This window comes from Rhinolophus sinicus, linkage group LG07 (genome assembly GCF_036562045.2).
Source record: "Rhinolophus sinicus isolate RSC01 linkage group LG07, ASM3656204v1, whole genome shotgun sequence".
NCBI classification, from domain to species: domain Eukaryota; kingdom Metazoa; phylum Chordata; class Mammalia; order Chiroptera; family Rhinolophidae; genus Rhinolophus; species Rhinolophus sinicus.
In genome coordinates, this window is record NC_133757.1 from 80,090,620 (window position 1) to 80,118,595 (window position 27,976).

The 27,976-nt window shown below is 51.0% G+C and overlaps 3 protein-coding genes across 4 annotated transcripts in view; 1 reads left to right on the plus strand and 2 right to left on the minus strand.

Moving 5' to 3' along the window:
* AP1M1 (adaptor related protein complex 1 subunit mu 1) overlaps positions 1–11,339 on the minus strand; it is a 28,533-nt gene extending 17,194 nt beyond the window's left edge. The window contains exons 1-5 of the mRNA XM_019736875.2: positions 11,147–11,339; positions 5,432–5,588; positions 4,806–4,873; positions 3,042–3,172; positions 2,222–2,369 (exon numbers count right to left, since the gene is read on the minus strand). Coding sequence (XP_019592434.1) covers positions 2,222–2,369; positions 3,042–3,172; positions 4,806–4,873; positions 5,432–5,588; positions 11,147–11,188 — 546 coding nt within the window. The 5' untranslated portion in view covers positions 11,189–11,339. The remainder of the gene's footprint in view (positions 1–2,221; positions 2,370–3,041; positions 3,173–4,805; positions 4,874–5,431; positions 5,589–11,146) is intronic.
* Positions 11,340–14,895: 3,556 nt separating this feature from the next.
* Positions 14,896–19,558, minus strand: FAM32A (family with sequence similarity 32 member A). The gene is made up of 4 exons (XM_019736879.2): positions 19,403–19,558; positions 19,149–19,290; positions 15,437–15,490; positions 14,896–15,154 (listed from the first exon to the last, which is right to left on the minus strand). The coding sequence occupies exons 1-4, from the start codon at positions 19,474–19,476 to the stop codon at positions 15,086–15,088; spliced, it is 339 nt and encodes a 112-aa protein (XP_019592438.1). The 5' UTR covers positions 19,477–19,558; the 3' UTR covers positions 14,896–15,085.
* A 1,896-nt stretch (positions 19,559–21,454) lies between these two features.
* CIB3 (calcium and integrin binding family member 3) lies at positions 21,455–27,041 on the plus strand. Of its 2 annotated transcripts, XM_019736878.2 has the most exons (6): positions 21,455–21,589; positions 21,782–21,816; positions 23,510–23,621; positions 24,589–24,736; positions 25,556–25,751; positions 26,918–27,041. In XM_019736878.2, the coding sequence occupies exons 1-6, from the start codon at positions 21,539–21,541 to the stop codon at positions 26,937–26,939; spliced, it is 564 nt and encodes a 187-aa protein (XP_019592437.1). In that variant the 5' UTR covers positions 21,455–21,538; the 3' UTR covers positions 26,940–27,041. The 2 variants fall into 2 exon arrangements, with proteins under 2 accessions (XP_019592437.1, XP_074194097.1); XM_074337996.1 differs by lacking the exon at positions 21,782–21,816.
* Positions 27,042–27,976: the final 935 nt, after the last annotated feature.

Here is a 27,976-nt window from a genome sequence, read left to right on the forward strand (position 1 = left end):
AAAGAATTGAAATTTGTAGTTAAAAATATTCTTAAAAAGAAATCTCCAGGCTCAGATAATTTCACTGGTGAATTCTACATAAAATTTAAAATATATAATCTATAATAGCTTCAAAAAAATGAAATACTTAAGTATAAATCTAACAAAACATGTACATAGTAAAAACTACAAAACACTTATGAAAGAAATAAAAGATGACCTAAATATAAAAAGATATACTGTTTCATGGGTTATGAGTCTTAATATACTAAAGATATCAATTTCCCCTCAAAATTGATTAATAGTTACTTAATACAATACCAATCAAAATCCTGGAGGAATTTTTTATAGATATAGACAGGCTGATTCTCAAGTTCTACACAAAGGAACTGAATAGTTAAAACAATTTTGAAAGAGAAAAATGTTGGGAGAATCACATTATCTGATTTTCAGATTTACTACAAAGTTAGTTATCAAGACAGTGCAGTATTAGCGAAGGAATAGGTACATAGGTCAATGGAACACAATAGAGAGCCCAGAAATAGACTCACACAAATATGGCCCATTGATTTTTGACAAAAATGCAAAAATAATTCAACGGAGAAAGGACAGTCTTCAAAAAAGTGATAATAAAACAACTACAAAATATTATTCCATATGCAAAAGATGGATCTAGACCTCATACCTTATGTAAAATTTAACTTGAAATTGATCACAGACCTAAAAGTAAAACTATAGAAGTTTTAGAAGAAAATTTAGGAGAAAATCTATATGACCTTGGGTTTGGCAATGAATTTTTCAGCCATCGCACCAAAACACAATCAATTGGACGTTCTCAAAATTAAAAATGTTTGCTCTGTGAAAGACACTGCCAAGAGAATGAAAAGACAAATGACAGATGGGGGGAAAATATTTTCAAATCACATACCTGACAAAAGACTTACATACAGAATATATAAAGAACTTCCAAAACTCAACAATCAGAAAACAAACAACCCAATTTAAAAATGCTCCAAAGACACAGAGACACTTCTCCAAAGAGGACCTATGGGTGACAAAGAAGCACATGAAAAGATGTTAAACGTCATGAGCCACTAGGGAAATGCAAATTAAAGCCAAGATGAGATACCACTACATACATATTAGAATGACAACAATAAAAATACTCATCACGGATGTGGAGCAACCAGAACTCTCAGATGTTACCGGTGGGGATGCAACATGGTGTGGCCACAATGGAAACCAGCTTGGCAGTGTCGCATGAAGTTAAATATACACTTAACCATATGACCCAGCAATCCCCCTGGGTATTTGCCCTAGAAAAATGAAAACTTCTGTCCACACATTAACTTGTACACGAAATGTTCATAGCAACGCTATTCACAATTGCTGAACACTGGAAAACAACCCAATGTCCTTCGGTGGGTGAACAGATAAACACACTGTGGTTCAGAATAGAAAATATAAATAAATATATGAAGAACCAACTTTCGATAAAATGGAGCAACATGGATGACTCTCAAAGGCAATATGCTGAGAGCAAGAAACCAGACTCCAAAGGTCACATCGGTAGGATTTCACTCATTTGACAACCTCAAAAAAACAAAACTATACTGTCGGAGAGCAGATCTGTGGTTGCCAGGGTTTGGGGACAGGCGGGAAGGTGTGACCGCCATGAGGCAGCACAGGGGAAGTCTGTGAGGTAATGGAGCCGTTCAGTATCCTGAGAATGTAATGGGTACACAAGTCTGGACATACTCTAAAATTCATAGGTCAATTTTACCTGGTCATAATTTAAAAAATAAAAGTAAAGGAAAAAAAAGAAGACATACAAAACAGCAAAGCAACAACAACAAAACAAAACCAAGTTGCAGGAGAACATCTTATGCTCTCAGTTTTACAGAAACGTTAGGTTTGTGTGTCTATAGAATAAAGTCCCAAAGGACGACAATGAATTCTCAGCGTGGTGGTCTTTCTGATCGCGGAGCCCTTCACTTTCTAACTGTATATACTGTTGTCTTTTTAAAATAATGCGCATGTGTTGATTCTAAATAAGAACAAAAGCTAATGAAGATAAAACAAGCTCGCGTTGCAGTGAGTGGTCCAAACTGAATCTTGCTGATGTGCTACCACACGGGACCTGAATAGTTCTCAGGGCTTTGCTACTTTTAAAAGTCTACTTGCCTTTACAACAATCATGGAGAAGACAACATTTTTTAAAAACAAAGAAAAGGGAACCTACCAAGAGGTTGACTGACTCGATGACGTCTAAGAAGACCTCATTCTTCCGGTATTTGATGCCCTCGGACCGCCAGGAAACGGCATTGGTGACGGTGGCTGGAGGCCGTGGGGCCCCCGTTTCCAGCTTGTGGCCTTCCTGAGTGATGTACCTGGGGGACCACGCTCAGAGTTAAGGAGCTCAGACAGTGACATTCCTGAAGACAGCCCCACACTGTAGAAGGCTCCAGAAAAGGCAGGCTCTGGTTTCACCTGGGGCTGTGTGATTCAAGGACATCTTACGATTTCCAAAAACCCAACAAACTCAAGTTACAATGAGCATGGAGCATTCATTTCGGGGGTCACTGGTAGTGAGGAAAACCAGTGTTGGCATGCAGAGGAGACTGGCCCCCTTGGAAAGTAACTTGGTGACCCCGCTCCCACTTGGGGAGCACTAGGCATGAGACAGGGGCAAGTCCCATGGCTTCCCTGAGAGTTCCTTTGCTCCCCTGTACAACGGGAGACAGCAACTCAGAGTGTCACTCAAGTGACTGTAGGAGGCTCACAGAGGGCCCAGGGCATAAGAAGTGCTTAATCCACGGTGGCCTTTATTTTGAAGGGCAGGATTCCGGAGAAGGAAGATTTTTTTTAAATAACAGCCTCCTTTGTGACAGTAAAAAGAAAGGCAGGTGACTCCTAACCACCAGGCATTTCGTGCGCCTTCATGGATGAAATATAAAGACCTAGTAACAGGAAAGTGCTCGTGCCACGCAGGGAAGCTGTGTGGGAAAGGATCCCAAATGGCCCACTGCCATGGCCCCCGCGCCCCCAGCCTGCACACTCACTCCTGCAGAATCTTGCTGTCGGTGGTCTGGGGGTAGCCGAAGTCCATGAGCTCATCCAGCAGCTCATAGATGATGACGAAGTTGTCGCGGATGCTCTCCTCCTCCAGCTCCTTGAAGTACTCTGAAAACACCTGTGGGGTTGGCGGCGGGGGCAGGCGGACGGGGGCGAGGAAGGAGGGGCAAGGGGTGAACACTTGCACAAATCCATTTGCCCTTCTCACCCCGCAGCCCACAGACAACAGCCCTTTTGCCCACAAGCTGCATCTGCCCATGTCCAGGTGTGGCAACTGCTACGGAGGGACTAGGCCTTTGACTTCAGGCAACGAGGGCAGCAGTGTGGCTGCCTGAGACCTGGGAACCAGGCTGGGGGCTGCGCAGGCGTCCTCTGAGGCCTGGTCAGAAGCCTCGCCATTCCTGTGGCCTGCTCTCCTCCCCTCCCTGACAGACGCGCCCAGGCCTGGGCCCCTTCCCAGCTTCTCTTGAATCCCCAGGGTAACTGTCACCCTTGGCCTGAGTCAGAAGCGACTCGGGTGAGGAGCAAGAGCCACTGGGGACAGGATAAGTGGTCTCTCAGACTCGCCGGCCCCCCTGAGCTGCCCGTCTGTATAGCTGTGCAGGCAGACGCATCTTTCCCATTTCAACCGGCTCAAGGAAGGCATGCCAAGGAAGAAACGTTTCATTAGCACTGATACCAAAGGAAGCGCACCAAAGCAGCGAGGAGCTGCCAGACACTCCAGGGAGAAGAACCTCCTCCTCCCACTTCCCCGCTCCCAGGCCCTGCCTCGGAAAGCACCGCCGTTCCACACTGAAGGCTCACGTACTGCTCTCCTCCCCGCACACCCTCTGCCAGACAGCCCACTCCCCAAGGTTCAGCACAGGTGCTCCTCAGGTACGAAAGCTTTCCTGGGCCCACTCCAGACCTCCGCGGTCCAATTTTCCACTTTTGTCAACCTTACAGCCTCCACTTCAGCCAGGCCCTCCATTTCTCTTCTGGAAGCTTCAGCAGCCTCACCGGCCTCCCTGCTGCCCTCGTATTCTTTCTCTGCTCGGCAGCCAGAGACTATCTTAACTCAGATCAGGTCTTGGCAGTCTCCTGCTTAAAGCCCTCCACCATTGCTCATTATACTTGGAATAAAATCTGAACTCCTCACTAGGCCTCACGTGCCTCTCCACACCCCCACCTGTGGTCCAGTCTCACCCACCTTACTGAGCTGTCCCACTCTGCCCCTCACTCCCTGTCCTGGGCACACTGGCCTGCCCCATGTCCCCTGACTACACCACATGTACTCCTGCCCCAGGGCCTTTGCACGTGCTGCCAGCCTGGGCCTGCTGTGTGCGAGCTCTCTCCACGGCATGCCCCAGCAGGCCAATGCTTTGAGAGCCCCTGGGAGATTCTGAGCAGAGCGTGGCTCGGCCCTCTTCCTGGTTACCTCACCTCCCCAACACCTGACTCTCAGCTGGCCAACCTCCACCCTTCCACAGTCAGCTGGGGGGCATACCTGCTCCTCCCAGGGTCAGGGGACACCCCTGCTCTGAGCCCCACCTTCTCCTGTTCACTTTCCTCCCCTCACCAGGACAGTGGGGGGCAAACAAGGCCACAGAAGCCCACACACAGGGCAGCTGGAGCCCCCCTATCCCACTTCCTGGGGTTTCAGTCTCAGAACTCCCTGGGAATGCTGCAGCCCTTGGGTGGATGGTAAGGGAAGGCACACAGCAGAGCCAGGGTGACCAACACCCTTCCGGGGCCCCTGTGGCTTGACTCACCTGCACCACCTTATAGAGGAAGGAGAACACAAGTGACACACATGCATTCTTCTTGGAGGTGGCAACCACTGCATGGCAGCCACAGTTAAGGAGCATTCAGAGGCCTGGGTCACCACCTTCCCCAGCCCCACCCAGCTGTTCACTTCCTATCACTTAAGGTGAGGTCCCACGAGACCCTGGTGAGTCACTCCCACCGTGCACCACTTCTCCGTGCCTCCCCCACTGCAGCTTCTGGACTGAGCCTCCCTCTCGCCTGCAGAGCCTTCGCCCAGGCCCAGCGCTCCTGGGGCCCACCCACTCCTCTGGCTGGCAGACCTCTTGCCTTCCTGCAGGTCTCCTCCAGGATGTCACCTCCTCAGGGAAACCTTAATGGATCCCCAGACCAGAGGCCGTCCCCATCACACACCTCCCTCTCCTAACACCCACCACCCTTGTCATCATGGGTTCTCCGCCCATCTCCTCAGGTGGCAAGGAGCTCCAGGATGGCAGGGCTGGGCCTCTTGGCCCCGCTGTGCCCAAGGCAGCTCTGGGCCAGGCCAGGGCAGGTGCTGGCAGCTCTTGGTTGCATGTGTGGGTGCCCACGTACATGCCCACAAAGGGGTCCCCTGGGAGCTCCCCTGGGATACGATACAGGTTGTTGTGCTTGATCCACATGAAGCGGACCCCACCGTGAGCCAGGATGGGCGACAGCATGCCTTCCTCCTCCTTCTCCATCAGGATGGGCATGAAGTGCTCCACTTCCGACATGTCCACATCGCCGCGGTAGTTCCGGCAGATGAGCACCTGGGTGGGGGCGGAAGGGTGGGAAGCAGCTTTCATTTTCAGTGCCTAGGGTGGGGGGTGAGACATGCCAGGGGCAGCGGGGTTCTCTGCAGGGGAAGCTGGGAAGGGATGTGGGCCCAGGGCCCAGGACTGAACTGCTCAGGAGACACCAAGAGCAACAACGTCCCGTAGGCTCTCACTGCAGACCTTCTCAGAGCCTTTCCTGTGCTGACTCCCCCTGCTCCTCTGCCTGTGACCGGGCGCCTGTTCAGGGGATGCTGCTCAGTGCCCACATCTGCTAGAACCCCCTGTGGCCTGAAGACAAGCCCTTCTCCTGGTCTCTCTCTTTCACAGCCTGTGGGTTTGGAAACACAGCATCCGGAACATTTGTCCACCGCCGATGGGAACGCAGGATGGGACAACCACTTTCGTAAAGTTTGGCAGGTTCTCACACAGCTAAACCAGCTTATGACTCAGCCATTTCTCTGTTAGGTATTTACAAGAGAAATGAAACCACACGTCCAAAGACTCAGATGTGAAATGTTCACAACTTTATTTTAAATGGACCCAGGCTGGAGAGAATGCTAATGTCCTTCAACAGGTGAATAGACAAACCGTGCGCATCCACACCATGGGTCACCCCTCAGCCATGGAGAGGAGCGACCCGTCACACGCGGCACCAAGAAGGATGACTAGGCCGCGTGAAAGAAACCAGACCATGGACAGCGTATGCTGCAGGAGTCCCCTTTTATAAAATCTTGGGAAATGGTGACAGAAAACACATTAGTGTTGCCCAAGGATGGGCTGGACACAAGGGATATGAGGAACCTTTCGGGAATGACAGATGTGTGCTTATGGCTTCCTGGATATATACAATGACTGACTCCTCAAACTCAACGGTTTAAATAAGCCAGTTTGTCACATGTAAGTTACCCCTCCCTGAAGGAATCAAAAGGAGGGTTGAGGCTTTGGCAGCCTAAGCTGCCTGCAGCTGCTGCCACTCTCATGGGCCCACGTGGACAGCCAGCTGCAGGACTTAGCAACGCACTGAGACCATCACTGAGCTGGCCAACCTGGGAACCGCCTGCCTCAGAACCTGCAGTTTCAGAAAACACATCACTGTCTTTGTTTCTAGCCGGGAGTGGGAGTGAGAATGAAAATGAGAGTGAGTGAACATCTTCCCTTCCTAGTTTCTCTTTCGTAGGCTGTGGGCAAGGGACCTTGTGCCCTCTTCCTGCTGAGACTCAGGCCTCTTAGGGACCCAGCACCCAGTAGGAAAGCTCTCTGGCACCTGGAGCAGGCCCCGGCTGAAGGACTCACATGTGCTCCATGCACTCCTTGCCAGGAGGATATGACTGTTATTTTCACAGAGATGGACTGTGACGTCCAGAGAGGTGGTGCCACGTGCCTGCCTCACAAGTGAGCAAAGCTGAGTCAGGATTCTAGTTCCACTTCTCACCCCTGCAGGGCCACTTCTGCTTGCCGCACACCTTGTTTTCCTGGGCTTCCCAAGGCCCACCTTCTTCCCCAGGTATCCACTTTTGGGGGCTGCCACTGACATGGAGCCCCTGGACCCCCAGAGTGCTCCAAGAGCAGGGAGCAATTTATTTGCTCTCCCCAGGAATGCACAGAGGTCCACTCACTCAACACGCATGCACCATGTGTCCCTCTAAGGTGGCACTGTGCTGGGCCTGGGGACACACAGGTGACCAAGACAAATAAGATCTCTACACTTGCTTGGGAGGAACTGAGGGTCTCCTTGGAGGCATGACCTTCAAACTGAGGCCTGAGGGGACAGGCAGGATATAGGCAGAGGGGCCAGCATGGCTGAGGGCACGGCGGGAGGGGGGAGCACTGGTTGGGTGAAGTGAGGATGGCCTTGGAGCTGGGTCCCAGATGAGAGGACAAAGGCTGGAGGAGGCAGGCAACATTGAGGTGTTGCTCTTGACCCACAATTCCTTCCCCACAAAGAGCAAGAAGAGTCTTCTTACACAAAAGTCAGATCAGTTTCTCCCATGAAACTGCTGTCTGCCCCTGCCTCCCCTCAGAGAACAAACTGCAAGTCTGTCCCCATGGCCGTCCGGCTCTTCACGGCCATGACAGTGCCTCTCCATCCATGCTTCCCCGGCTCACCCCAGTCCAGCCATCCTGGCTCCCTTACTGGTCTCTGAGCAATCCACATCTGCTCCTGCCTCAGGGCCTTTGTACATGCAGTTCCCTCTGCCCAGAATGCCCTGGCCTGGCTCTTCTCATTTCTCAAGACTCGGCTCAAATGGCACCTCCTCCAAGAAATCTTTCCTGCTTGATGTAGCTGAGAGATCTGTCCTCGACCCGACCTTTCGCTCACTGCCCACGCCATGGCTACATTGTACATTTATTTGTATCCTCATTTACCTCCTGTCACTTCTATCAGAGTCTAACACTCCCTGTGAACAGTGATCACTACTGTTTTGTTCACGGCTATGTCCCACCATCCAGAACAGAGCCTGGCCCATGGTAGCTGCTCAGGAAATGTCTGTGCAGTGAACGTGGATAAAAAGGTGATAAAAAGGCCGGCCCAGTGGCTCAGGCGGTTGGTGCTCAGTTCGATTCCCACATGGGCCAGTGGGCTCTCAAACACAAGGTTGCCAGTTCGATTCCTCGACTCCTGCAAGGGATGGTGGGCAGCGCCCTCTGCAACTAAGATTGATCACAGCACCTTGAGCTGAGCTGCCTCCCGGATGGTTCAGCTGGTTGGACGCAACCATTGCATCCTCTCAACCACAAGGTTGCCGGTTCGACTCCCGCAAGGGATGGTGGGCTGCACCCCCTGCAACTAGCAACGGCAACTGGACCTGGAGCTGAGCTGCGCCCTCCACAACTAAGACTGAAAGGACAACAACTTGACTTGGAAAAAATCCTGGAAGTACACACTGTTCCCCAATAAAGTACTGTTCCCCTTCCTCAATAAAATCTTTAAAAAAAAGGTGATTAAAAAGGAGGCCAGGCTAATGGTCAGGTCTCTAATGCAGGCAGTCCCAGGGATGGCAGCATCACTCACTGAAATGGAGAGAGAGCAGCTTTGGGGATGGCGGGAGTTCATTTTGGGAAATGCCAAGTTTGCAGTGGTTGTGGGACCTCCACTGTGTCCCAGAGGCCAGTGGGTCTCCAGATAAGTGCTCTGGACTATGGTACAAATTTGAGTCACTGGCACACTGACATGAATCAAAGCCAGCCTGAGGAAAAGACAGACAGGAGGCATACGTAGGCCCAAGCCTGATGGGCCAACATCTCCAGGGGAGGAGGGACCTGCAACCACTGAGAGAAACAGGAGGCAAACAGAGTGCAGCCACCTGGAGCCAGCGGAAGCCCGCTGACAGTGGGAGTGGTGTCAGAAGCTGCAGAGAAGCAAGGAAGGTAAGGGGAGAGCTTACTATCAGCTAAGTGTGGCCACACTGGATTCCCTGGCGATCAGAGGCTCTGGTTGGCAGACAGACACGTGATCATGTATTTCTTCATGTGCCATGACCTTATTTTGGATTAAATGCAGTCTGCGCTAGAGGCAAACTTGCAAATCACGAGCTCCGTGGGGAATGGGGAGTGGAATAATAAATGACGTGATGGTTGCTGAAAATGGGAGGGAAGCCCGTGACTGCTCGGGAGCGTCCCTCAAGGCCGACTGGCCATGCTTCTCCTGGGCTATAATCTTCTTTTGGTGGCTCCTCCTTCCTGGGATCAAAATGGCCCCTTATGGACCTCACTCCTGCCTGGACATCTTCAACGGCCACAGTCCTCCTGGCACCACCCTCCAGGCTCGTGTTACCCAGGACTTCGGCTGCTCCTCACCCCTTGGGCCCATTGCAACGCCTACCTGTTCACCTGACTGCCACCTGATCACCTTTCCAGCTTTTCCAGGAAGCATTTTGTAACCACTTCTTCAACCAAAACTGAGTTTAGGTAATTCCATTACCTGGGGTTTTGTTCATGCCCATGTGGCTAATTGGATCTGACCATCTGGATCCATGTACCCCCCTGCCAGACCTCCAGGCCCAGGGGAACTAGCAAGGACAGTGGGCTCAGAGGGGTGAAGGCACTTGCCCAAGTACACCACTGAGCAGCAGAGATGAGTTTTGACCTCAGCCCTAACACCACAGTAACAGTGAGATAGTCAGCACAGGGCTTGGTGCATGCTGGGTGCTGCTGAAACGTTTGTTGAAGGAACAAGTGAGCTGTGCCAGGAAGCCTGTGGGACCTCTTGGGACATGGTGGCCACAGTGGAAGCAAGAACATGTGCTACCAGGACTCAGGAAACACTGCACCCACCTTGCGTACCTTGTATCATTCTTTACCTCTAAGGCTATGGACGGAAGCCCAACACTGGGACTCACAGGCTGTTGACTCTGGGTGGCATCCAAGGCAGGCAACCCACTCAAGGGACTCTGGGAAAGTACCGGGGGTGGGGAGTTGGGCAGGAAGGGGCAGCCACTTCCAACTTCACTCTCCCCTGCTTCTGAGCTAACTCCTGCCTGCCCCACCTAAGCCCAACACCCACTGGGCTTAGGTGTTCTCTCACGGATCTCACTGATCGATGTGGGACTTAAAGTTTAATGTTGTTGGACCTGTTCTCATTGCTCCCAGTTGTAAGAGGCCAGAGATTCACTTGCCTTCCATCCAGGAAAGGCAGCAACCCATTTTTGAAAGGCTTCAAGAGCCCTAGTTATGTTCAACTGCTCCTTCATGTCTCAGTCTGATTTATCACTCCCTCCAGGAAGCCCTCCCTGAACACCAGCTGAGGCTGACTCTCCCTATTGTCTCTTCACTGCAAAACCATTGCAATCTACATTTATTTGTGCTTTCTGAGATCACTGTGCCCTCCCTCACCAGACTGTGAGCTCCAGAGGGACAGCACCTGACTCGGACTTTGCTCAAGATGGCCTAAGGGTTAGCACCCTGCCTGGCACCCAGGAGGTGCTCCTCAAATTAACAGCTGAATGAACAAATGATTCTGGGTTCGACTCCTAAACCTGCCACATCTCTGTGAGGGGTACGACCTTAGGCGGGTTATGGAACCTCTTCATGCCTCAGTTTCTCACTCCTGTAAAATGGCTCGCCCACCACCCACCTCACCTAACCTTTGTAACTTAATGTCACAACGAACATTAAGAAATTCATACAGACCAGCACAGAGAAATAGCCAGATAAACAGAAGCGGTTGTGCTCCCAGAAGGCACATTGGCCCCGACACGCCTTGCCACCTCCGTCCGGCCAAGGGTCGGGAAGCCGCTGCCTCCGGAAGGCCTGGCTTAGAAGCTAGATGCTGCCCGCCGCCTCCGCAGCCCCCAAGAAGGCCTGAGCTTCCGGCCCACTGGGGGAGCGGGGTCGTGCGGCCGGTTACCTAGCAACAAGGCAGGTCTCGCAGACCAGAGACGGCAGCCTGGTAACCCAGCAAAAGGATGGGACCCTCAGGTGAGACCTAACGGTCTCTTTGCCTAGGACCAGGGTGGGTCCCACTGACCGGCTGCCTAGCAACAGGGTGGGTCCCCAAGGGCGAGGTCCCCGCCGGCAGCCTGGCAACGGGGAGGGTGGGGAGCCCTCCGTACCTTGCCCTTCAGGTCCAGCACGTAGACAGCACTGGCGGACATGGCGGCTGCGGGAAGCCTCGGCAATAGCCGAGGGCGGCGGCGACAGCGGGGACTGCCGCGCGTTGAGGAAGGCCAGGCACGCCCCGCGACGGTTCGCCTCCACTTCCGGTCCGGGGAGCCGCGCGCGGACCGTTATGTCCGGTCGGGGGAGGAGCTACTAGGAATGCGCAGGCGCAGGGCGGAATGTGCGCAGGCGTAGTACGCCCTATGTGACGTTATTTTCTGTTCGGAAAGCATCCCGGAAGTAAGGCGCATAGGGTCGGGGCTGTTGGAGCTCACTGATACAGGGCACCCTCTAACTACCCAGATGGGCGACGAAGCCTTGATAGCTGGAAACCCTCTCGTGTGAACCAAGTTAGGTGAGAGGTCCCAGTGGTTGATCCTACATGGGGCCCAGCCCTGTGAAACTCCTATTTTGGTAGAGTGTATGAAAAAAATATGCAGTCACCAATTGTGATGCGGTTTATGGGGAGGAGTAAGGTGGTGGTTACTTGGAAAGAGGGCAAACAACTCTGAATAGCAATCAACCCTTATCAACAGGAGCTAGGTGGACAGCGTCGCCTGTCACTGTCAACTTTCGTGAGCAAGTGTGCCTGTTTATTGCCTGGAATGATCTGAAAACCACGGGTTTTAGTTCTTTAATTAGTGGCCACTGGGGATGAAGCAGGGCCCGGCTGGGCCCCCAGAACTCAGAATGCCTCCGGGATGCCCTGCCCCCATCCTGGCTGCCTTCCCTCTGCGGCTTGAACTCAGAGTGCCTCCCAGACCCAGGGCCAACCGAGTCCAGGACTCCACCTGCGTGCACGGCTAGCTCAACCAATAGACCTACACAGGAGTTGGGTTCTGGAATAATCATTTATTATCAGAGCACCGGTGGTCTGAGAAGGCAGCGGGTTAACACCTCCAAAAATTGCTTAATATTCTCAGACCAGCTTGGGGTATTTAAGAGAAAATCTGGGCGTTCCTCTAGAGATTACGTGAAAGTTCTGGGGGTCTGCAAGAAGCCTTCCCTCTGGCAACATGAATCTCTGGTGGTGGACTCAGTAACCTAGGAAAAAAATGGGAGTAGCCCAGTAGACCAATGAGAATGTTATCAATAAGCCTAAGGGTATTAATCCTAAATTTCAGGGTAATTTTCTAAAACAGGGAGGGAACTGGGTGGGACAGGGTACTTTCTGAGCTCAAGCCGCAGGGGGATGATCTATTTTTAAGCTATATATTGGTCAAGGAAAGGTGGGACGTTGCAAGGCCTCTATTACAGAGGTCCCAATCAGGCCCAGCTTCAATTGTAGGTAATGCAAATCGTGACCCGATTAATCTATTGAATGGTATCTCATTTGCTTTCATGAACTTTTGGGCTGTGGAGCAATGCCTGCATTCTGTGCCAATAAGCCATCACAATGCCTTGGGGATCCCAACCCTGCAATATCAGAACCATTTACTCTCTTTTGAGCTTCCCTCCTATCTCTGTCTGGGGTTTTGAAAGGTGGCTTTTGCAATATGTCCTCTGCTTAGGATAGAGATGAAAGTGCAGGAAAATCCAGACAAGAACACTGGAATATTCGAGCACTGCTAAGTAAATCCTGGGCTGGAAGCATTCTAGCACAAAGCAGCCAAGAGAGGCTTTTTGAGTTTTCTTGTAAGAAACCCTATTGCACCTACCCTCATACTTTGCCCAGTTTATGGCAGTGTTAGAAAATGTCTGTTTTTAATTAAAAAGCCAAAACCTATAAGGCAAAAAGAAAAACCAGCCAGGAGAGGGGATGTCTCTCATTATGGAACATTTTCAAGCTTGCTCTGGGCGTTTAGATATTTAATACAGTATCACAGGGGCTGGGAGGACAAACGTCTTTTTCAGGAATCAGACTCCTAAGTGCCAAGAGGACTGTCACAGTAAACACTTTACACATAAACTATTTGTAATGTCCTTTGCTCCTTATGTGGGGAAATTCAGAGCCACATCTGAATTTCATCCTTGGCATTTATATTTAAGTATAAGCCAGATTTAGCCTCTGCAACATCTCAGAAAAGACTTTACTGTGGTAGATCAGGGTTTCTCAAACTTTGCCGTATATTAGGGTCACCTGGGGAGCTCTGAAAAATCTCAATGACTGAACCCCACTCCAGGCAGTGTCAGTGGTTTTTAATGCTCCCCGAGTCTAACATATCAGAATTTGAGAGCCACTGTGGTAGGCTGTAACAGTGACGGCTCCCAATAAACCATGTCTCCTGTTGTTCATGCCCTAGAGTAGTTCCCGCCCAGACTGAGTTTGATGTGACTTGTGTTGAGCAATGAAATAGCCTGTGTGGGGAGAGATTCTGGAGAATGAGATGCCATCTTGGACTTTCTGGCTCTGGGCAAGTCGACCCAGCTACACAAATGAACTAAACTCCACATGGAGCAGAAGACCCACCTGGCTGAGCACAACCAACCCACAGAATAGTGAAGAGAGAAATTCTATGGTTTTTAAACGACACCCGTTTTGGAGCGGTTTGTTAGGCAGGGAGAATTGGAATATTTATCTTCCACCATACTGACTTTCCACAGCACATCATGCTCACAGACCCCAACTGCTGGCTCATGAACAGAAAAGATCTGAATGTGACTTTCCACAAGGCAATGGGGGCGTCTGCCCAAAGGACCCACTGCTAATGAGAGTATGTCACCTCTTTTAGGTGGGTTTCGAACCACAGGTGGAAACATGTCATCCAATTTTCTCCAAATTGAGGGCAAACAGTAGTTTTGTAGTACGCATATTTTTCATGTGCAATAAATTCAAAGGCAGTGTTTTTAGTGATAAACAGCCTATAATTAAGACACTCAGACTTATATTTAATAACTGGTTTTTGTTTTATTCTGCAGTTCACATGTGAGAGCTGCAAAACCAATACTTCAGATTTTCTCTTCTGACTTTGTTATTCTTTTAGATCTATTATCAACAGAGACCATTTGTCCCAGGAGCATATGCAGTCTGATTCTCATGCAGTGGGGACATACAGGCCCTCACAGATCCTGGCTCTCCAGCACTGGAAGTTGGGTCCTCCCCTTTGAATGCACCCATGTCTGTCTGTGCTAAGGCTCTGTCCTGGTCCCGTCACCAAGCGGTGTCCTTAGGCCAGGAATGCCACATAGGTATCATGTATGTGCCAACTATGAATAAACACAGGGGGCTACTTGGAGCCCAGGGTTGAGGGTAGTGAGGCAGGCAGTGTCTGGGTTCCATTACAAAGAATGCGGTACTCGATTGGCAATGTCTGCCATGGCAACACCCATTGGACATGTCTCGAACGGGGATACTGGGGGAACAGGCTGCATGCCAGCCACCAGCTCAGCTCAGAAAGGGACAAGGCATTCGTTCCATCCTTGCCTTGGGTGGTTATTCTCCCTGGCCAGGTGGCTGAGGAAGCAATCTGAAGGCCACCAAGCTGCAAGTGGCTTCCCTGGGCCCCGGAGGGAACAGCATAAGCCCCAAGCTAGAGGGAGCTCAAAAGGGCAGCATATGCAGGGCCCCACATGCAGGGCTCCATGCGTGTCTGCACATTGCAGCTCCTCCTCTGAAGTCAGTTTCATCCAGACAAAGATAGCTGGCTGGATGTCAAAATGAGTTAGATGCAACAGAAATAACCTTAATCTCTGGGTAAACTCTCAATAATTTCCAATCCAAACTACAAAGTTTCATCTTCAATGTGTTCTTGAGAAACTAACATGGAGCAAAAGGATAGTCTTACTTTAATCAAGTTCCAGAATGAGGGCACACTGCTTTGAAAAGCACTGTCTCAGCAGGAGACGCCATGGTGTGTATAAAAGAATGTTTCTTAAAAATACCACAGGCACCAAATATAACCCAACTTGACCTTGTTTCCCCAAGGTGTCACTCCATAGCCCAGGTGGGGAGGCTACTTCGTCCAGCTGACTTTGGGAATGTCGTAGTGCTCTGTGAGTGTATCCAAGTGTCTGTTAAAGTCCTAGGGAAGCCGAAGAGAAAGCCCACATCAGCACAGCACCATGCAACGATATGTAGCACTACCCGCCCGCACTACTCCACACCCTGCCTCCCCTCAGTGAGCCCTCTCCTCTCAGAGCCACGCTACCAGGCCCTACAGCAGTCAGAACGCTGCCATCTCTCTTCAATGACCACAAAGAGGTTGGGTAAACCCCCTCCCGGCTGACATTCCAATGGATCCTCTGCCTCTGGGCTCAGCTGGGACTTACGTGGCTCAGCCTCCTGCACTGGGCATGTGACTTACCTCCACTCTTTGCTTGTGGGTTTTGGATGCTTTCTTCAGGATCCTTTCCATTTGCTGAAGAGAGGAGAGAAATGCAGGTGAGTCACGTGTTCAACACAGCCCAGACCAGCACAAGATGGAAGATGGGAGCCCTAGCCGGCCTGGTTCTCACACCTAAAACTGCTGGCGGTCTCAGTTCCCTCCGCTGCACTCAGGCTGATCCGACAGACACTTGGCTACAACACATCCCCCCAGAAACCCAGGTCAGCTGCCCTTTGGTCTGAGTGGCAGGAAATGTACTAGCACTGACTTGGGTAGACACTGCTGGGAGCTGTACAAGTGCTTCCTGCTTCCTTGGGCAATTGACAGAAATCTCATCTTGCAGGAAAAAAAAGTCCCAGATGGGGTTTGAGGAAGGACGATAAATGAGGAAAGGACCTGGCACGTAGAAGGTGCTTGCGTGACACTGCCAGGAGGGCTGCAAGATCCAAATCCCCTTCACAAGTGACTCTGGAATATGCATCCAGCACCACCACAACCTGTCCCACCCCTCATTCCCAACACCCGAATGTACCTGGTTAAGAGTTAGGAGCGTGGGATGTAGAGCCAGACAGACCTGGGGCTATACCTGGTTCTACCCTTAGTAACTGGGTGACTGTGGCCCTCACTTTGGTGGCCCGGCCCTCCCTGTACACCCGGAAGCTGCGTTGCCTGGTTTCATGGCCTTGCGCAGTCATCTGCCACACTGACTCTGGGCGGGCCCTGTGTCTCAGTTTACTTAACAGAAAGTAGTGTCAATGCTGGGCTGAAGCCGTAAGGAAAGCTAGCATCTTTTGCTTTGTGCCCCTGGAAGCCAGCCATCATGCAGGAAGTCTGATGACCTTAGTGGAAAGAAAGGACCTGGAGGGTGAGATGACATATGGGGAGAGAGGCCATGGAAGGAACACTGAGGCATCAGACATGTGACAGCAAAGCCATCTTGGATGTTTCAGTCTAGTTGGGCCTCCAGCCCCAGCTGCTGACTGCAGCAACTCTAAGTAAGGTCAGCAGAACCACCTAGCTGAGCACGGTCAATCTACAAACATAAGATAATACTGTCAGCTGCCACCTGGCTGCTCCCACCTGTCCCTCACCTCCTTTGCTGCCTGATCTCCTTCTACCTCCAGTCAGTTCCCACCTGGCTGATCCTCCCTCTCAAGTGTCTGTCCTTGCCTCTCTTCCTGCTACGTGAGGCTCATGTCTTCCCATAAGAGGCCGCGCTGACCTCACCAGCTGTCACCAATGCCAGGCCCTTGGTGGGGCTCTGCCTTCTCTCTCCCTAACTCCATGAATCAGGTTCACAGGGTATCTTGGGTGCTGTCACCATCTCCACTTCACACACAGAAAATAAGGACCAGAGTGCACATAGCTGATGGCCTGATCCCTTCTTCCAGGCCAGGGCCATACCCCAAGGGCCCTGCACTCGATCCAGCCTTCATGCTCCCTGCACTCGACGAAACACCTTCCACAAGGGAATCTGCATTGCCCAACTGTACCTAGCTTTTGCCCACACCTTCTCCCTTCTCTCTCATCCGCCCCTTCTCTCTCTCTCCTTGGTCAATCAAAACCTTCAAGAGCACTGCTCGTTTTAAATGCCAAGAACAAAAATTTTCCCTTGACCTTCTACCGCCTCCAGTTCCATGGGACCCATTTTTCTGTTCCCTTAGAGAGTAAATCTTCTAAGAGTCATTTCTATTCCTGGTTTCCACCTCTGCGTTTCCCCACCCTCTCGTGGATCCACTCTAATCCAGCTTTCCTTTTAAATTTTATTTTTAATTATAGTTGACATACAATATTACATTTAATCAGCCTTTCTTCCTCCTCATTCCAAATGCCAACAAAAGGCTCTCAGAGCTTACCCCACAAGACGTCTTGGCAGGATATGATATGGCTGGTCAATTCCTTCTCCCCAAAACTTTCTCCACTCGGCTCCTAAGGATACACACTCTCCTGATTTTCCTCCTTCCCGAGATCCTTTGCAATTTCTTCTCTGCCACCTTCTAATCACCAGAGGTCAGACCTTATACCTTTTCTCTGTCACTGTTGCTCCTCAGAGGAGGTCATCCAGTTCTACAGCAAGTCCCCAATGTTTATCTGGGGTCCACACCTCTCCACTAAACTGCAGATTCAGAAGTCAAACCCTCCACGAGAATTCTCCACTTGGATTTCTAAAAGGGACCTCAAAGTTGACTTCTCTAAAACCAGGGTCTTGATCCCTCCCTTTAGAAACCTGCTTCACCCACAGCCCTTCCTATCTCAGTAAATGGCACCTTCCTTCACCCAGCTTCTCCTGCCAAAAATCTTGGTCATCCTTGATTCTTCTTTCCCAGCCCACACCCAATCCATCAGCTGATTCTGCTGTCCTTCCTTCCAAATCTATCCCAAATTCGATACCTTCCATAGCTTCCACTATTACTGCCCACCTCTAAGAAGCCACTATTAATCAATCGCTTTGTAGGCTGCATTAGCCTCTTCCCCACTCCATTCCTGCTCCAGGAGTTATATCCCAAGCCTGCCTCTCATTATAACCTTAGGGAAGGGATTTAAGTGCATTCACTTGTTAAATCCTCACCAAAAACTTATGATGTAGGGACTTAAGCCCCACTTTTCTGATGAAGAAACTGAGGTGTGGGAGCTTAGCCAATGTGCCCAGAGTTACACCACCAAGAGCGGAACCCAAAGACAGTGCATCTCATCTTTTTTCCTCGCTTTCTTTTTTTTTTTTTTGTACTACTGAATTAAGCCTGACAGCAAAAAGTAAAATTTTCCCCATGTCACTTGATGGAATCACCCAGACCAAGATTAGAGGTTTTCAGCCTGGTGCTTTGACATTTTGGGTACTGCGTTCTTTCCTGTAGGGGCACTATCTTGAGCGTTGCAGAATGTTGAGTAGCATCCTGACCTCCACCCACTAGATGCTAGCAGCTTCCCTCCTGAGTTATGACAAAGAAAAATGTCTCCAAACATTGCCAAATGACTTCTTGGAAATGGAAGTAGGGGGACAAAACGGCCCCCAGTTGAGAAGCACTGCCCTAGACCTATTATTGCCTCCCCCCAGCATAAGGGCCAAGCTCATCTATCCCCTCCTATGCCCCACCACCCACATTTATCAATATTTAGAGAAATAACTTAACAGCCACCTAAAAACAACATATTTGAATCTGCCAACAAAGTCGTCATGGGAACAGAGTTTGTGGTGACTTACGGCAGGGAGCACGACCATTTAACATCAACCGCTAACATCAACTGAGCAATGACTTTATACCAGACCTAGTGACAAATGCTTTACATGCCATCACAAAGCTCCCACTCCTCTTAGGAAAACCTACGTGTCTTGACCCCTACAGATGAGAAAACGGGGGCACGGAAAGAAGATGAGTCACTGGCCCAGTGTCACAGGGCAAATGAGCGACAAACCCGGTCTCCAGCTCTGGCTCCTTTCAACGCCATCTCTAGCTCTCCCCTCTGCTGTCCACTCAGGCTGAAGGTCCTTCCCGTGGTCGGAGCTCCCTCCGACGCGGACTCTTCCTCTTGCTCAGCATCTTCTCCCCGGAATTAAGATAATTTCTGACCGCTCGCCCTCCTCCAAGCATCCCGGGACTCCCGTTTTCGAGTCTCCGGGCCTTTCCTAAGCACCCACCCGGAGACCCAGACCCGCGGCGCGGGGCACCCCCAGCCTTTCCACCCGCCTCACCCGCTTCTCCTGCATCTTCTCGAAGGCCGCCTGGGCCGGGGTCCGCTTGTCCAGACCGCGCCGCTTCTCCTCCTCGTTCTTTTTGCTCGTTCCCATCGCTTCAAGGAGTTTCGCCTGGTCTTTGTCCTTCTTTTTCTTCTTCCTGGGAGGGAAAACAGGAGATGGAGTGAGGGCGGTCAGAGAGCAGGAGCCCGGGGTCTCGGAAAAAGGCTTAAGGGGCAGAAGATGGAGTCCCGCGGGCTTTCGGGACTCACCGCTTGGTCACGCCGACCTCTGCAACGCCTTTCAGCTTCAAGGGCCCCCTTTGGACCTGCTCGTAGGACGCCATGGCGCCTGTCTGCAGCTCGGCAGGTAAACTGCCACACTTCCTGTTCACTGTTTCCGGAAGAACTCCTGCCTCCCTTGGTCTTGAGTGGCCCAGCTAGGCGTTGCGCATGCGTGTTTGGCCACACTTCCGGGTTGAGGACCGAGCCTGCAGAGTCAGCCGCTGTGGCCCACTCTGCACCCTGACTCCTGCCACACTTCCGGCTTTGGTGCCCACTTACGGTTTCTCCGCCTTTGGGTTCCTCTAGACAATTGAAACCAATTTGACAAACTCCAATTCTTAACACCCAACGCCTTTTTGAGTGTTTTGCATGTATTTGGATAGCCTGTTCTTTTTTATTGCCATATTTTGACGGTTCAATGGTTAATACGCCTTTTAATTTGTACTGTTGCCCAAATTGTACCAGGGACTTGGGCAGGGTGGTGGTGGGAAAGGTAGGCGATGAAGGAGGTAGAAAAAGCAAGCATCCCCAAATCTAGACGACACCGGACAAAGGAGGGCTAGGTGCCTGCATTTCCCAGTTCTACCTGCAGGGGGTAGCAAGCGGCTGCCCAATTCTCCAGCCAAAGTCTCACCTTTTAGCATTTCAGAATTGTATGAGAATGCCAAAAGAGAACCACGGGGACTGCCAGCCTCTGCCAGCTCCCTCGTGGGTCCGTCCATGGTAGAATCAACTCCTCAGAGAGGGACACAGGAGAGACTCAACTGGAGAAATCTCTTCTCCCCAGCCAACCCAGCAATTTTGGAGCTCGTCTACAGCGCTTCCAAGACTGTGTGCCCTGGAGCAAGTGGCTTGAAATCTTTGAGTTTCCCTTTCCTCCTAAAATGGGGGTGATGAAAACAACAGCTACTACTTTATATGGATTTACATGGATCATCTCATTTACTCTCACAGCCACCTTGTTACATAAACCATCCTGATTTTATTAGAGGAACTGAGGCACAAAATGGAATCCAACCTATGCTGACTGTTCCATCCCTGCTTTTGTCACGACACTATGAAGCCATCCATCGTAGATGTATCAATATTTTACAAACCTTTAAGACAGTATTTCTCAACCTTTTTTTCATTATCAACACCTAAAGAGAACACTTTAACTTAATTTCACTTAATAAGAAAAGTTAAATACTGATGAATAAGATTTTATCAGGGAGGGTAGAGCTTGGAAGGGCCAGAAACCATTCAAATATCTAAGATTTTTTTGTCCCCACCCTGAACCAATCTTTTTGACTCCTTTGGGGTAATATTGCCTCCACTGATAATTTATGTTCTAAGGGGAAATGACATATGAGTTGTTTCCCATTTGGGGCTATTGTGAATAAGACATTCATTACAGGTTTTTGTATGAACATAAATTTTCATTTCTCTGGGACTGCCCAAGAGTGCAAGTGCCGGGTCATATGATAGTTGCATGTTTTGTAATTTTATTTGATTGTGGCAAGAACACTTAACATGAGCTGTCCTCTTCAGAAATTGTTAAGTGTACACTACATTAATGTTGACGACAGGCACAATGTTGTACAACTTATTCATCTTGTTTAACTGAAACTTCATGCCCAGTGATTAATAAGTCCAATTTTTTGGTTGCATTAATGCCCTCATTAGATCTTCAGAACAACTCTATGAAGTAGGTACAAAAATAATTTCCATCTTACAAAATGAGGCTCAGAGAGGTCAGGTGACTTGCCTGAGGCCACACAGCTAGTGGGTAGAGAACTAGTATTTGAGTTGGGGTATGCTTGAAGCCTCTCCACCATCATGCCTGTCTCTGGAAGGTGCCCCCTCCCCCCAAGCCCACCTGGTGATGGCAGATGTGGTCTGAGGCTCTGTGACCTCCCACAGCCTTTCTTCTTGCCCTGGTGGCCGTGGACATACTCAGGCTGTTGGCCAGAGAGCTTGGCTGTAACTTGAGTCTCACCCAGGCTTGGGGTGATGGGGCGGGTGGGCGGGTGACAGCCAGGGCAGGGAGATTTGCCTAGACACTGGTGCGTGGCAGCTTGGCAACCGTGTGGCCCTGAGGAACCTGGGGGCTTCAGGAGCCTGTTCCTGGCGGTGGCCTTCATCATGGGCAACAAGCAGACAGTCTTTACTCATGAGCAGCTGGAAGCATATCAGGTGGGCGTAATGTGTGGGGCAGCCTTGGTTTCCTGGCCTGAGGAATGGGGACAGCATCCCTTGGTCCTGGGTGGGCAGTCAGCAAGGGTTCCTGGTGCAGCTCTGTGTGTGGCATTGGCAGAGATGAGCATGGGGAGGCGGGGAGAGGAAGCCTAGGTAGCGGCTGGGCCAAGCCAATGTCTCTCTCCCCAGGACTGTACCTTCTTCACGAGGAAGGAAATCATGAGGTCAGTCTGGGGAGGAAGGGAGGAAGACCCGGAAACAGCTTTCTGTACGGTACTGGAGGATGTCTGGAATTTGACAAGGGCCAATGCTTCATGACAGTTAGAGAGCTAATGGTCACCGGACAGAGGCAGAGATGGGGAGGCTGAGAAGTCACATCTGATCTTATTGTCACGCCTGTAGGCTGATGAGCTTGGATTTTCTCCCAAGGGTGTCAGGGAGTCATGGAGAGTGTGTGAGCAGGGGAGAGACAGGTCAGCATGTTAGAAGGAATCCCCCCCCACCCCACGCCTGTGTGAAGAGGCTGAGACTAGAGGCTGGGAGCACAGCAGCAGAGTCAAGAGGCAGCTCTGGGCTGTGGGGTTGACATCAAGGGGAGGGTACAGGGAGGCGCCCTGAGGCTGTTTCAGGTCCCTGGTGTGAGCGAGACAGGCATAAATGGGTATCCCACATCATCACTTGGCCCAGGGAGCCATTGTCCAGAGGCCCTGACCCAGGAACTTGGAGCTGTGAAACCCAAGCTGGCCGGGGTTCGGCTGCAGAGTGATCGGGGCCAAGGGCCCAATTGTGTGGGCAACGGACATCCATTATTGATGGGCACACCTTTCACCAGTGAGCCCCATTGTCTGGGCAAAGACAGCTCGCAGGGTCACCCTGGCTATGATGATCGAATTACTGATGGGAAACTGAGGCTCAGACAGGGGAGGCTGACCCCAACTCTGCAGATGGGATGAGTCCCAACGAGTTTGAGGGCGGATATTTCGTCTATCCCAAGCTTCTCGCTTGTCAGACAGACTAACTGAGGCTCAAAGGAGAAGAGGGACTTGCTCGAGGCCATATAGCAACTCAAACTCGGGCTGTTCCTGGAGGGGACCCATATAGGGAACTGGTGGTCAAGAGCGGATTCCAGATACTCCCTTCCTTGAGTTCCTAGTCGCCATATGACCCAAAGGCTCCTGTCCCCTTCTGAGACAGTCTCTAGCAGCTTGGGGACCTCTGACTCATCAGGATAATCTCTATAAGGCTGCTGCTCAACATGCCCTATGAAGGAATGGCATCACCAGGTGAGGGCATCATAGTTGAGAGCTGGCCTCCCAGTCTAGGTAGTGTGTATGGCATTTGGTGTTTTCCAAAATGCCTTTCAGTTACCCTTTTGAAAAGCCTGAATATTAGCCTTTGTCTCTGCTCTGCCTCATTGAGGGAATCCTGCCTCCCATTATGGAGGGGGAGAGGGAAAATGAGGATGAGGGTCTTTAAAAGCATGGTCTTGCTGATAAAGTGATGACGTCCAGAGATTCATAGGTTGGTTCAGATTCTCTCAATGCTTATTGTGAAATGATCTTGCCCTAAGCACTCTCCCTTCTGTCAAGCCCATATACCTGGTGAGCTCCTAGTCATGCTTCAAAACCCAGCACCAATGACCCCTCTTCCAGGAAGTCCTTCATCCTCCCTGGCTTGCTTCCCCGAGTCTGGTCTCCCCAAGCTCTGGGACTGTCTCTCGACCTTGCCTTTGTTCCCAGGGAGATAGAGGTGCCTGTGTGTTGCTCTGTGTGCCTGAAGGCTGGGCCTAGGACTGATGGCTCTTAGGGACCCAATATCCTTCAGTATGGAGTGAGTAGCTGCAAGAGTGAGAGAAGAGGGACAAGTCCCCTCTCTCCCACCTCCCAGCCCTTCCTGGTATTTCCCTCCCTACACTAGGCTCTTCTATCGCTACCAGGACCTGGCCCCCCAGCTTGTCCCCCTCGACTATACCAACTGCCCTGATGTGAAGGTGCCCTATGAGCTCATCGGCAGCATGCCTGAGCTGAAGGTATGTCTGGGTCATAGCGCAGGCAGGGGAAAAATACTACAATTCCTTTGCTGCATTCCAATGAGGTGAGTGCTGCAATGATTCCCATTTTACAGACGAGAAAACTGAAGTACAGAGAGGTCAAGACACTTTTTCATGGCCACGAAGCCAGGACATGACAGAGACAGGATTCAAACCCTGGGTTGTTGGGAGGATGAGATGAGATCATACTTAGCACAGGGTTTGTTGTATGGCAAGTACTCAGGGAACGTTAGTTTTTTTCATAGTATGAGCTGCTAAATACGGGTTCTTCTTAACTGGATGTTCAACACATGGTTTGAAGGGGACTTGTGAAGTGAGTGACTGTGCCTAGAGATTATTGTGTCACAAGGGACAGAAAGGTTATTCAAGAGGGACGCAATGGATTATATCGCATGAGCAAAAAATCCAGGGGCCGGGCTAGCATCCTAGCATCAGGTATGGCTGAAACCACGGTCTCTGAGAATCTCTTTCCATCTCTCAGCTCCTCCCAGGAAGAGGCCTCATTCTCAGGCAGTGTGTATGGCATTCGAGGTAGTGAATGGAACCCTCAGAGGCCCCAGGTTTCCTCCTGTCAGCTCTACAACCAGCAGAAAGCAGGTCCCTCCATCCCAATTTCTTCAGAAAACCTCCCAGGGCAGCCTCCAATTGGCTAGTTTGAGTCATGTGCCTATCCTAGAGCCAATCACAGTTGCCAGGTAAATGGAAATCTCTGATTGGCCTCACCAAGGTCATGTGGCTGCTGCTGCAGATGGAAGTGAGGTCAACCCCACCCAGACCACAGGGACAGAGTGTGGAGTTGTCTGAAGTTCTGTCCAGGGACCACGGGAAGGAGGGAGTCTTTGTGGGGATTACTTGGAGGTTCCCGGGAAGGTGGGTGCTGAGAGTGAGACCCCATGGAGCCCCTGAGACCCTGGCCAGGGATGGCCTCCCTGCTTCCTGTTCCCAGGACAACCCGTTCCGCCAGAGGATCGCCCAGGTCTTCTCCGAGGATGGGGACGGCCACATGACCTTGGACAACTTCCTGGATATGTTTTCTGTGATGAGCGAAATGGCTCCCCGTGACCTCAAAGCTTACTATGCGTTTAAAATCTATGGTGCGTGCAGAACCCGGGGTTGGGGACTGTGGGGTAAAGAGTGGGAACAAGACCAGGCCTGGGGCTAGGGGCTGCTCTGCTGTCACAGTGTCTCCCCAAGGGCTTCAAGGCCCAGCTTGGCCTTTTTCTCTACGCTACCCCCTATCTCCTGATCTCATCTCCTTGGTCACTCCATTCTAGCCACGCTCTTCCTCCAACACACCAAATTCTTTCTGCCTCCAGACCTCTGCCTCTATCTGCCCAGAACACCTCTCCCCTGGCTCCTTCCTACCTTGAAGTCTAGGTCAAAAGTGGCCCCCACCCCCAGTCATTCACCGCCCCCTTCCTATTTCTGTCCTAGCATGGAGCAATGCTGCTTAATTTCTTGTGCATTGATCTGTTCACTTCTTATCGACCTTCTCTCTGAGGAGACCCAGGGCAGTAAGTGTCTGTTTGGTTCACCATCTGTCTCTTATGTCTGGCACATAATAGGTGCTCAATAAATGCTTGTTGAATGAATGAATAAAAATTTATCACAGTGCCTGGCACACAATAGTCACTCGATGAATACTTGTTGAGTGAGTGAATGAATGAATGAATAACGGTCGTCATGGGGCCTGGCACATAGTAGGTACTCAATAAATACTTGTTAAATGGATGAATGAACTTGTCCCAGCCCAATTCAAAAGGAAGACCCAGCTTCTCCCCCAGGGTCTTGGGTTCCCTCCAGTGCCTCAGTTTCCTCCTCTGTGACATGGATACAAGGTATGCCCCCCCTGGCCCAGCCGCCCTTCCTCCTGTGTCTGCCCACCCCACATCCCCATCTATCCTACTGCTCAGACTTTAACGACGACGACTACATCTGTATGCGGGACCTGGAGCAGACGGTGACCAAGCTGACACGGGGGGAGCTGAGCGCTGAGGAGGTGAGCCTGGTGTGCGAAAAGGTGCTGGATGAGGCCGATGGAGACCATGACGGGCGGCTGTCCCTGGAGGACTTCCAGAACATGATCCTGCGGGCACCCGACTTCCTCAGGTGACACCCCGCCGCCCTGCACAATCCACTTCCACGTGTGAGAAGGGATCTGAGTTCACAGACTTGGTTTGTCAAAGCTCCTTTATTCATTCATTTGTGACCTTGGGGAACTTGCACAACCTCCCTGGCCTCAGTCTTTAAAATGGCCTGCATCTTTAAAATGGGGATAATTAGGGACCCCGTGGGCACCTTGGTCACAGCTCTTTGGAGGAGTAGAACATGGCTGAACTTCAGCCCTCCCTTGCCTGAACATTTTGCAGTGAACAGACTGCACAACTGTACTTGGCAACCCTGGGGAGAATCAGACCCCCCCACTGTATGTTGGATAGTGAGGGTTACATGAGTTAGTACAGGGGGTGGCCCGCCACCTGTTTTTGTACTTCCCAAGAATAGTTTTTAAATTATATTTTTAAATGGTTGCGGGGGGGAAATCAAAGAATAATAATACTCCACAACACTTGAAAGTGATGTGAAATTGATATTTCCAGTCCCATCAATAGTTTTACTGGCACACAGCCATGCCCATTCGTGTCTGTATTGTCTGTGGCTGCTTTCGGGCTACAAGGCAGGGTTGAGTTGTGCCAAGTTGGAAATATCAACTATTTGGTCTTTTCCAGAAAAAAGTTGACTGACCCCTGAGTTAGTACATGGAATGAATTTAGAGCAGTGCCTGGCATGCAGTTGGTGTTCAATAATTGTGTGTTGTGGTTGCCGGGGTGGCTGTTATTGTGGTGTCCTTGCTTGCACAAAGGGCCTGGATAAGCAAGGCTGGTCTCCTAGCAGATGGAGACACAAAGAATGACAACCAGGATGATGGAGCACCCTCTGTGTGTCCCACTCTCCGCCCTCTATATAGCCCAATGAAGGAGAGACAGCTGTTATCCTCATTTCATGAGGGAGTAAACTGAGGCCCAGAGAGGGGCAGTCACTCACTCAGAGTCCCACAGCAAGTCCAGAATATCAACTTTGATCCAAAGAGATGTGTTCCCAACCCCTGGGGGAACTCAGGAGATCTACAGCCTGGGGCTTCATGCGGGGGGTGGGGAGGCCATCTCCCCACGTGGCTCCTGACCTGCCTCGGAGACTCACGGCTGGAGTGTAGGGGAGGAGGATGCAGGGGTTGCCCTCTGCCTGATGACACTGACTCCCTTCCTCTTTGCACACAGCACCTTCCACATCCGCATCTGAAGACACCATGGAGGAAGAGCCGGGCCAGAGGAGGGTAGGGTGACACCTCTCCCCACCATGGAATCTGGGCTCTGGGAATAAACACACATCATTGAGTCACACCTCCTGGGACGACATGTTTTCCACTTAAACCTGGCAGAGGGGAGGGAAGAGGCCTGGGGTCTCATCTCTGCCCTCCCTGCGTGACCCTGGGTGTGGCTGCACCCTCTCTGGGCCACTATCGGCCCGTTTGTACAAGGAACAGGCTGACTTAGATCTCTCTCTACTGTGAGGGCTGGATGTTTCGGTGTGGGTCTCAGTGGGCAAAGATGAGGTGTGGAGATGAGGCCCATGCTGTCCTACCCTACGGCCCCCCAAGACCAAGACCAAACCCTATCCCCAACTGCTCAATCCCGGAGTCCCCTTTCCCCTCAATCCCGGAATTCCTCAAAGGCACTGAAGGCTTAACTCCTTGCTGATTCATTCATGCTGCCGGGGAGACCTCTGAGGGGTTGGTAGGAATGTCATTGACTGAGGCAGGCATAGTACTTTACAGTTAATTAAACCACCTGCCCCTCTGCCATCACATTGGCTGCCTGTGACATCCCAGCAGGGCTGGCCAAGGACCAGTCACACTTCATTCAGAGGGAACAGAGTGACTTACCCAAGGCCACACCTCAAGCCATCTGCAGAGGCAGACTAGACCCCAGGCCCGGCTCACCCCAGATCCCAGACCTTTATACTTTGTGGATTTGGGAAGCCCCACACCCATTCCACCAGCGGTCACGCAACGGGGCCCCATCTATGGCCCCAAAGAACAGTCATTCCTGCAGCTGAGAGCAGCCTCAGGGACCTTCCCAGACATTCCCAATGGGTATCATTTCTAGAGAACCCACTCCCACCCTAACCCCCATTTATTAAGTGCCTACTGTGCACCAAAGCTCCAGGTTTTCTGCACATACTGCTGCTTCATCCTGAGGAAGAGGGACTACTCTTCTCCCCATTTTCTAGATGAGGAAACAGGCCCAGAGAGGTCTAGTGACTTTCCAAAGGTCACA